The sequence below is a fragment of the Oncorhynchus keta genome, chromosome 23, assembly GCF_023373465.1.
Source record: "Oncorhynchus keta strain PuntledgeMale-10-30-2019 chromosome 23, Oket_V2, whole genome shotgun sequence".
NCBI lineage: Eukaryota > Metazoa > Chordata > Actinopteri > Salmoniformes > Salmonidae > Oncorhynchus > Oncorhynchus keta.
The window spans coordinates 40,487,270-40,498,425 of NC_068443.1; the positions used below are offsets into that span (position 1 = coordinate 40,487,270).

At 40.8% G+C, this 11,156-nt stretch overlaps 1 protein-coding gene across 2 annotated transcripts; it reads right to left on the bottom strand.

Moving 5' to 3' along the window:
* Positions 1 to 312: 312 nt before the first annotated feature.
* Positions 313 to 9,593, bottom strand: LOC118402322 (plasminogen activator inhibitor 1 RNA-binding protein-like). 2 transcript variants are annotated; one of them, XM_035800440.2, is made up of 9 exons: positions 9,238 to 9,593; positions 7,708 to 7,894; positions 7,271 to 7,411; positions 7,083 to 7,151; positions 6,847 to 6,924; positions 6,285 to 6,486; positions 5,709 to 5,762; positions 5,307 to 5,507; positions 313 to 1,936 (listed from the first exon to the last, which is right to left on the bottom strand). In XM_035800440.2, the coding sequence occupies exons 1-9, from the start codon at positions 9,491 to 9,493 to the stop codon at positions 1,877 to 1,879; spliced, it is 1,248 nt and encodes a 415-aa protein (XP_035656333.1). In that variant the 5' UTR covers positions 9,494 to 9,593; the 3' UTR covers positions 313 to 1,876. The 2 variants fall into 2 exon arrangements, with proteins under 2 accessions (XP_035656333.1, XP_035656332.1); XM_035800439.2 differs by having other exon boundaries at positions 7,708 to 7,897.
* Positions 9,594 to 11,156: the final 1,563 nt, after the last annotated feature.

An 11,156-nucleotide genomic window follows, 5' to 3' on the forward strand; every position in this document is an offset into this window, starting at 1 on the left:
TGTTTTTTGCAATTTCAGTATTATTCCAAGCTCAGTGTAAAAATATATAAAAACACAGGAAAATCACATTTTGACTGCACTGGGCTTTAAAATGTGCTAACTGGATATAACCTAAAACATAATTTGTGTTGACAATGTAATCTGCTACCATATGCAGTCCTATCAATCTTACGACATAACATTGAATAATACCCCCCCCCAAGAAAAATCACACACAGCCTGAATATAGAAAAACACTTTCTTTTTTTTTTAAGAGTGTTCTTTTTAAAAGTCACAGTAATGATCTCACACAACTCACTGCCAGGGGCAGAATACATTTAACACCTCTAAGCAATTTATTAGAACAGGGATGTTTGCAGAAAAGTCTACCGTCAAATGGCTCAAACAGTCCTACAAAAGGTTTGCTCCAGTCACCTGTGTCCCTGTATTACCAGCAAGTATTTCCAGAGCATTGGAATATAAAGCTTTCAGTCACTTAAAATAGTAAAATGTACCCCTTCCCCAAACCCAATGTGTGAAGTATACCTACTTCGGTACAATAAAACCTAGCCTGGAAATGCAAGACACAGATGACTACAAGCACGATTAGCAGTCATACATTCTGTAGCACTCGATTGGTCCACATTGAACGGCACATTTCTTTCAGACAAATTATGCTGTAGTGCTGCTGTAGTAATTATAACAAAATGCAAAAATAACAAAGATGATCACAAGAGGGGAAAATAAAATACAATTTAAAAAAGGGCTTTACTTCAGAGTTCTGGTGCTGATAGGAACAAGTGCTTTGCAAACTCTAAAAGATAGGACTACAAATACTACATTTATCAAATACTCGAATTGCAAGATATGTCCACAATCTTACCTCGATAGTCGTTTCTATGTTCTCAGAAATAAAAACTACTTCAGGCCAAACTGAGCTGCTTTTGAACTTGTGGTCAAGTTCCTGGAGAATGTCAAGTTCGTGGCAGGGGAGTACTTCAAGTGTTTAAGTAATTATTGTTCACAGTCAACCCAATCACACCTTCTCTCACACACACACAAAATACAATATATTCGCATAGTGGTCTTAAGGTTACTAATAGTATAGCCTGTACAACCAACAAGGACCAGCCTAGATACACATTTGGGCCATGGCTGCCCTAAAGACACAGGTAGTAACATCTGGACCAGGGATAAAACACACCAACCACTGGTCCACCAGAAAAATAAGAGCCAAGCTATCAATAGGAAAATAAAAGGAAACCAGAGGCATCAACTTTCACTGCATAACAAGCAGAAACATTACACTTATAAGGAGTCACTACTTTTAAAAACACAGTTCATAGATTTAGTACAAAGGTACTAAAACATAGTTTAAGTTTAACATCTGAGTAATGCATGACTTAAGTCACCCCTTCAAAATAAAAGCTTGTCTAAGATGACCACAAAATATTCAGGTAAAGTCATGAGGAAAGCCAGCCAAAGCCTAAGGAGGAACACACACACTTCAACCTCAATCTTGGAAATGCATATATTCAAGCAGCAATACAAAAAAATATCCATGAAGTATATACGCATAATCTCTGAAAAAAACAATTAATATATGAAAACATCCCTGCTATCTTGTCTCTAAATACAAAACTTCTACCAATAACTTGCTTCAGTGTAACAAGAGAAGTAATTTTTCCTCTTTTTTTTGTCTTTTTATCAGTCCTTTCAAAACAGGTTAAAATTTCAGTCCTCAGCTGTGAATGGTATGGATGACTGTCTTCTTTTCGTCGTTAAAATCATTTCCTTTTTTTTCTCTTCTCTCATATACTTGAAGTTGTAAGCATGCAAGCCTCATAGGAGGGGGGCGGAGGCGCTGACGGAGCGGGCTGGTGGCGATGCTGAAGTCTTAGGCCAGGGCTGGGAAGGCCTCCGGGTCATCAACATTGGGAACAGAGACTCCACCTGGCTGGGGACCAAGAGAAAAAAAAATAAGGTGTTGATAAAAGCTCAGAGAATACTGGGTCATGTTCAGTAGGGAGAAAATGTTTTTCAGTTGGGAGATTATAGATGAACAACACAGTTCAAAACAATAGTCAACTTCAGCTTAGAATGTGGTCTGTAACCTCGGGTCCTATACAAGCTGCGTTGCGGAGAACGTGGACGGAGTCACGGAATCCAGACATTAAATTGGAATTCAACAATATTCAAAAATATATTGAATTTCGTAGAGAAATCAACTAAATGTATTGAACTTATTCAGAAATGCATTACATTAGCCCAAGTCAATCATCAGACATGGACAAAATACGTTACGGATTCTTATTTTCCTGCAAATTTGAAACAGCACGGGGACGCTCCTGTCTGTGTGTGCACGTTAGGTCTACACTTTTGTGTAGCCGATAGCAATGATGTTAATAATAACCTGGTAGAGATGGAAAGGCTTTCCCAAAAACCATCTCAATTAAATGTTGGCTACAAAGTACTCTATGCCTACTTGGCAGAATGATATGGTGATTATTTGCATCAGCCGGTAATTTGTTTTGCAACCTCTGAAATCACAGGAGCACTACAGAAAGACTGCTAAAACCAAACAACAATCTCTTGCTGGTGCTCACTTGCATTAAGTTGAACACTCCAATATCTATAAAAAAATAAAAATAAAAAATAAATAAAATCTTCCCCCCAGACCTCAAAAGTAGTCTCTTGATGTGGTTTAACCTCTCTAGGTTAGGGGGCAGCATTCGGAATTTTGGATGAAAAGCATGCCCAAATTAAACGGACTGCTACTCGGGCCCAGAAGATATGATATGCATATAACTGGTAGATTTGGATAGAAAACACTCTAAAGTTTCCAAAACTGTTAAAACCTCTTGGGGATAGGGCTGTCTACTGCCCCCGCTGGAGTAATTGCATGCCCATAGTAAACACATTTTTTTGTCAAAAGTTGCTAATATATGCAAATAAAAAAATATTATTGAATAGAAAACACTCTAAAGCTTCTAAAACCGTTTAAATTATGTCTGTATGTAAAGCAGAACTCTCAGGGCAGTCATTCTCCCAAACTCTCTCTTGTCATCAGAAAAGTTGGCCCAACTTTGACGTCATCGCCCCCACCCTTCCCAAGCAGTTACAGGTCTGGGAACAGTCTCTCTGTCTTGATCTCAGCTTTCAATGGGGCTTCTCATTGTGAGAATCGCGCGCTCACAAGAGTTTTGGCGGGCCGAAACCTTTCGGTCACGCGAAAAAACAGGTCACTTTTATGCGTGCTCTGCTCAGGTCCTGTCTTTTTTCCAAGATCGATTATACAATGCATGCGTTTCTGTTCGTCCTCACGATTGCTGTACACCTTTATAACATGTTAAAGCTTGATTATGAAGTTAGTTTGACAAGTTTAATAGACATATAATATGTAAGTTCGACGTTTTGGTGCGCATCCACTTGACTTTTGGCTACATTTCAACCGAAATGTGTCGTGTTTGAGAACCGAAAGACACAGACTGCAAAACTAAACGCTGTTTTTGGTAAGTATAATTCCTTCCAGGTCTTCTGATGGAAGAACAGCAAAGGTAAGGGAATATTTATGTGGTAAATTTGGGTTTATGTGGACTCCAAGATAGAGGAGCCATAATGCTACTTTTTGAGCTCCGACTCATAGTATAGCCTAGTGAACGAAACCTGTAACGTTAAAAATAAATGTAACACAGCGATTGCATTCAGAAGAAGTGTATCTAACTATATATATGTAGAACATGCATATTTAGTCAAAGTTTATGATGTGTATTCCTTGTTAGCTGACGTTATCTGCCGGAGCTATCGTCATTTCTCAGGACATTTGAGTAGCATTTTTTGAACGATGCATCATTGTAAACAGAGATTTATGGATATATATAGCATATTATTGAAAAAAACCTAAATGTACTGTGTAACATGTTATATTACTGTCATCTGATGAAGATTTCAAAAGGTTAGTGCATTATTTTTATTTTAATCCTGCGTTTGTTGATTGCATATTTTTTTCAACTTGGCTATGCAAATTAGCCGTGTCTTCGGTGGTGGTTTGACATAAATATGTGCTATGTTTTCGCTGTAAAACATTTTAGAAATCTGACTTTCTGGGTAGATAAACAAGGTGTTTATCTTTCATTTGACCCATTGGACTTGTTAATGTGTGGAGGTTAAATATTTTTAGGAATATTTTTGAGTTCCATGCGCCACCTTCCAGCTGAACTTGGGGGGGGTTCCAAAATTGGAACCCTAGTCCCCTTCTGGTTAAAAGTATCTGTGAATATAACAGAACTGATTTAGCAGCTGAAAACCTGAGAAAAATCCATTCAGGAAGTAGTTTTATTTTTGGTTTTGTAGTTTTCTATTCTATCCATTGATTTAGGACTCCATTTGCAGTTCCTATGCCTTCCACTAGATGTCACCAGTCTAGAAATGATTTCAGGCTTGTAGTCTTATAAATGAGGGAGTAAGACCAGTCTGAACGAGTAGACCCTAACTTGTCGCAGAGTTTTTTCAGGCACGTGTGCATTTCTTGTTTACCTTTTATATTGGTGACGTTATTGTCCGGTATAAATATTATAGATAATTTAGGCTAAAAAACAACCTGAGGATTGAATATAAACATCGTTTGACATGTTTCTATGAACTTTACGGATACAATTTTGATTTTTTTTGTCTGATTGTTTTGACTGAGTTTGAGCCTGTGGATTACTGAAGAAAACGAGCTAACAAAACAGAGGTTTTTGGATATAAAGAGACTTCATCGAACAAAAGGAACATTTATTGAGTAAATGAATGTCTTCTGATTGCCACCATATGAAGACCATCAAAGGTAAGGGATTAATTTTCTCTCTATTTCTGAGTTTTGTAACACTTCTGCTTGGCTGGTTACTGTTTGTAATAAATTTGTCAACTGGGCTATGTTCTGGGTTAGGTATGCTTTCGCCAAAAAGCATTTTATAAATTTAACACGGGTTGGTTTAACAAGAAGTTAACAAAACATATTTTACATAGGTTTAAAGATTTTCTGAATTTTTATAATGAGCATTTCTGTAATTGAATTTGGCACTCTGCAACCTCACTGGATGTTGGCCAGATCATACCCTAGAGCAGTTAAGCATTGTTGTGAACTTATAAATAAATGGATGTGCAGTGTGATTTTGAGAGAGAACCTAAAAAACCGAAACCTGGAAAATGGGACTTGGGAAAAAAATTTAACGGAATCAGACAAAAAATAAAACTGATTTTATAGGGCCCTAGTAACCGTAGCCTTTTGTGATCATTATTTACAACCATTTGTAGTCAGTTACAACAGCCTCAATTAGCGTTACCTTTTCGGGTCGAACTCCCCCTGCGCGAACCGGACGGTCGGGTCGGCCACCTCCTCCACCGCGGCCTCCCCTTCCTCCGCGGGCTCCCCCGCGCCCGCGCCCAGGGCGGCCCAGGTCTCCAAAGTTGATCTCCAGCTGGGCTGTGATGTCGTTGGCGGGCTTGCGGAAGTGGTGGTCCGGGCCGATTTCATCAGGGTTGCCCTGATGGAGGGGATTTGACCTTGTTTACATTTAGTCAGAGCTAGAGTTTGACATTTAGACAAGAGTCCACTCATGCAACCATGTAAACTCAAATAGCCAACATACTAACTATTGTTCGACATAATTTAACTACTATGCCAATGTGTAGATGAAGGCTTGTTTTGTCAGAACTGTCATGGGTTGAATATATGAAACAGGTACCTTGAACAAGGGGGTCAACTCTTCAATCTCCGGAGTATCAATCACAGCTGGTCTCTGCAACATCCAAGAGAAAGGACCAGCAATAAGACCGAGCACTTTTGTAATGACAGCCTCATGGGGAGGGTTTTTAGCTGGTTTGCATTACAATCTGGTTTATATCAGCCCTTTTGTTTGCTAAGACATAAACAAAACAACAATGAATCAATACCTTAAAGATGTGCATACTTCTTTAGCGTTGATCAGTCAATAAGAATCAAACTTCTCTAATTGCAACTCCTTTCCAAACTTGAAACGCAACAGTACAGCTAATCCTACACTTCTTGAACATTCACCAATATTAATTCAGTAGAGTATATCTGTAGATGTTTTGACTTCAAATAGATTTGAAATGAAAACAAATTATTTAAACGATTCAGTCACATCCTTAATCTAAATAACACATACTTTGCTCAAATATAGGTCTGAAAAAAATAATGAAATGTTAAAAATACAACTAAATACAATGACAAAACATAAAATATACATGACAGCGCAGCGATAGATAAGCAAACATTTGGCACAGTTTGTGTCACTTACATCTTTAGGCTTTTCATCGCTGACATCTTCACTCTTGGACTTGTGCAGCATGTAGCCCTTGTTCCACTTGCTGTCGGCGCCCTCGTTGGGCTTGCGGATGTTAAACTCCACCTTGGCACGCTCCTTATCCTGCATGGCCTTCCATTCGTCCAGGGTCATCTCCTTGGGGCCCTCCTCCTTAGGTTCCTCTACTTCGTTCTCCCTGGAAGAGACGGAGACGCATCTGTTAATGCAAGCCATTACCAGTCTGTTAGCTGTCCAATTGGGTTTGTCGTTTTAGATTTCTTCTAGATTGACTGTAGTGCTACGTGCGTTGTGGACCATGTGATTAATTGAACGTTGAGATCAGACTGAATGAAGCAGCATGAATGGAGCACCCTAGTGAACCGGTACAGTATGTTAACTCCAAGAATATGTTTCCCGTGCAAAAATTAGATTTAACCAGTAAAAATAAAGGTTAAATGAAAAAGGAGAGAAATTAGTTGGTTGTCCCGTTTCAGTCAGAGCAGCAGTCCTGGGGTGTGTGGGGGGGTTAACTGGACAAGTCCAGGAGGGTACTCACTTATTCTCAGAGTCAGCAGGGGTGTGTTCCACTCCCTCAGGGGTTTCCTCAGGGGCAGTAGTCTGTTCGGCATCAACACTGGGAACAGAAATTCAATGCATTTATCCCCTCTGGAGCAAAAGCAGAAATCAGTCAATATCAACAAAGCCAGGACTTCCTCAGTGTAGGACCTTGCACATAATGGGTCTGATCGGTCTCCATTTAAGGAAATAGGTTCAGATTTTTTGAACACCCACCTCGTTTCATCCTTGGGGTTTCCCCGGGTGTGAACACCACTCCCGCCACGCTTCTCCTCAGATTTCTGACTGTTGAGACAAACATGAAAGCAAATGCGCTACCATCACTAGTCACAGAGCATCTGAAGATCAAACCCCACCCCCCAAAAAAAAAAATCCTTTGAGGACTCGGAGCAGAAATGACTCACGGTTTGTCGCCACCGCTGTGTCTGTCGAAGTCCCGTTTGCCGCGGGAGTCGAAGCTGTCGCCCCGGCCCATGCCCCGTCCCCGTCCACCACGCCCAGCACGGCTGCCACCACGCCCTCTGGGGGGCCGGTCTCCTAGAGGCCTGATGAGGGACACACAGACTTTGCATCAAGGAGGGCAGATAAGAGCAGCTTAGGACTATGAATAATACTTTATTGAAAGTTAAAAATAAAATACATTTGAAAAACATGCAAGGATAAGTATGATTTGAATTTAGACTTTTTTTCTTTACACCACAGTCAAAGTCTGGTGCCACCTGACACTTAACAAGTAACACAAAATGAAGCATACAGTGCGTCCTAGACAACCAGATTTACATTACCAACCCTTATTATCAAAAAATGCTGACCATTGTCATTTACTACAGCAATTACTCACTTGTCTGCAGAGAACTCTCCTCTTTCTCCACCGTCGGGCTTGTCCTCAAGGGGTTTGTCGAAGCGGCGCTCGCGTGGGGGTCTCCTGTTGTCCGGCCTCCTGTCGCCGGTGGGCCGCCCCTCCCCCTGCCCGCCCTGGGTGCCAGGCTGGCCCTGCTGGTCCGGCCTTCGGCCCACCCGCCTGATAACTGCTACCACAACAACACATGGAGGCTTTAGATGTGGCCAATCACTCAGCACTGGCCAGAGATGACTACAGAGACAAATTAAAAGGGTTGTGCAGTGAAAAATCCCATGAACATTCTCCACTCTTTCAATCAACAATACCTTTTGATTAAAATATGTTTTGGTCTGATAATGGGTGTTGGAGCCAAACAATGTGTAACCAAAAAGTATAATACAACCAAGAGTGAAGAACTGCACTGGTGTCTAGACTAGAGACGAATTGCAAGAGGAGCTTCAAGTATGCATTTAACATGAAATATGGGTCAGTCATTCAGCAAATGTGTTAGGTCATACCAGACGAAGCTGATTAGCTATCTCATGAGGGTGTGGAGTGTTAGCTACGCCCTGTCGTGGTTTATTACTTTGACAGCATGCACTCTTGACTCAAGGCAGACACGCCTGCTTTCAGCGCATGTAGGCATGGTATTTATATTTGTGTAGTTTGAGGACATCTGGCCAAATCACTTGTTTACAAAAACATACAGCGCATGCACGTAGACGAAATCCTAGTAACTTAGCTAGTTTGCTGAATTAGTAGCTAACGAAAGTAGCTAAGATGATCTGTTTGGAAATGCTTCTGCAAAGATAAACGCCAGCACGCTGTCAACGACTGTCACAACACGTTACTGCACAAACCGTTTGAACAGACAACACAAAACAGTGCTAACTATACATTAACTAGATCAATTAAACGGTGCAAGGTTTGCTACCTGTGTTGGCCCGTTTCTACCAAAATGCTGGAACAACAACAACCAGCATGGGACTTTGGTTGGCTAGCTAGCTACCCAATGATGTACTTGCAGGATAACGCACGGGCCTTGACGTTAAACTAGAGATTTTTTTAATACAGTTTAGTCGCATCAGTGTTTTGAAGAATAGCTAACTGCGCAGCAGACATGCCCAGCAAATCCTAGACGAGCCAGCTACCTTTTTGCTCAGCAAAGAAATAAGTTATCTTATGCATACACATGCCCACCAAACTCGAGCTTTTTCATGACAAACACACTGTACTGCGCAACTACCACTGGAATATCATCTACAAACAATCCACATCCTGCAGGTGGAATTCATATCTGCGACAGGTTAGCATGAGTGCACTGTTGGGTGATATACAGTACATATCCAATGCATGATTAACCTGTCCAATAATCATGCATTGGATATGTGCATGTTTGCAGTGGGTTCTGTTGACAACAGGACAGGTACCATGTTGACCCTCATCATGCTGTTGTTACCAAGCTGGCTAGGTTTTTGCAGGTTTTGAAATATATATCTTTTTTAAAACGCACCAAGGTGTGAACCTTACCTTCTTTCTTCGGAGGTACTGGAGCCTGAGTTTCATCTTTTTTGTCAAGGAGCGGATTCTTCCTGTCCTTCTGTGACTCTTTCTTGGGCTGCTTGGCAGCTTGGGCTGCAGACTTGGTGATACTAGCTGCGGCCGCCTCTTTCTTCTTGTTCTCCGCCGCCTTTAACACCTCGAACGGATCTGATTCATCATCCAATAGCTGGTCAAACCGATTCGTTACGACGCAGCCGAAGCCTTCTTGCAGTTGTCCGGGCATGATGGCGCCCCTTCAGCGGGATTTACCTCCGATTCTACGAGGCTGGCTGCGAACAATTCGCTAGATACTGCCACAAGATGGCTGGGAAATGTACCCCTTCTCTTCCGGTGCGAGGAATATCCGGGACATTCAGTAGTGCGCCATATGATATGGGGTATGTACTTATCTTGCCAAGCAGGGTGTCACAATATGCTGTTTGTAAACACATGCACATTTTCTCACGTGTCAATTATTCCTATATCGCATTAGCCATGACATATAATTGCTATGTTAATTGACAAAAACATAATGCATATGCACTGTAGGTCGGTAACAATAAATATACTGATGACCAATAAAAACCTTTATTGCCTTATTGTTTAGAAGAGAATAATAAATATCCAATATGCAGTTAATGCTTTTCAGGAAATGTAGACAGAGAGGGGAAGAGGGGACCTTTTTCCAAGTGAAGCATTTCCAAATCCCAATATTCAGCAGCTCTCTCTGTGTGTTCTGAAGATTAAGGAGGATTTGTAGGTTTATAAAAAGCAGAAAACAAACTTGTGTGTAGAGGGCAGGCAGGGAAATGTTGTGAACAGCTGGTAGTGTCATACAGCTGTCTATTTACAAGGATTTCACTACACCTGCAATAGCATCTGCTAAATATGTGTGTGACCAATACAATTTTAGTTGATTTGATCTGACTAGTCACTTCTCTGTAACCTATCAGAGTGGGAAGTTTGGGAACTCAACCATCCAGCCAAACACAGCTGTTGGCAACAAGGTCACATATTGGATGCTATGTTAATTTAGCTTTTATAATGTTCTATTCTATGAATACAATATCCTTGTAATAGTTTAGCCCATGTAGAAGGAATCATATTATTTGTTTGTACATAAGCCTACTACCGAGTTTTAACGTATGAGCAAGACACTCACATGACTCAACTGTGACAAAGCAATTTGGCAAGCAAATGCCTCTCCTCATAACGCCCTAATGTGGTGTCAGTGAAATGTGTGCCATGTACGATATCGGTGACATTACAAGCATCTTGCACCAATAAACTTATTGGAAGTATCCGTGTCATGTTGGAACTGGCATTATATCTTCTGTGCTACTGTGTTTCTCTTTAGACCTACAGTACAATATGACTCACATTTGACCTGAGACCCATTTTAGTAGTGGGATATTACTCCTATATTAGCTTCATTGTTCAAAATACTGTTGCATTTAGTGACACTATCCATCACCACATCATCTTTTATGAATGAAGTGACATAACAAAAGGAACACATATAACTGGCTTGAGATAATTGGTGTGGGCCTAAGGCAAACCACACCACCCAAATAACCCTAATCATGGTTTGTAAGGCTACACCACACCACAGCAAACCTGGGTGTGTGTGTGTAACATGATACAGGTATCAGGTAAAAACAGGGCGGGTGTCTTTGTTACACCAGTAAACTAGGACTACACAGCTCACATGCTCTGCAATATAGACAAGACCAACTGCTGCTGCCCTGTTGTTGAACAATTCAGCCAATGAAATATCCATTTGAACACATTCTAATTTGGCAATGTTGATTTTAGACTGCAATTCTAAATTGGCAATGGTTAGACTTTTGACTACATACTGTGCCTTCAGAAAGTATTCAAACTCTTGACTTATTCCACATTTTGTT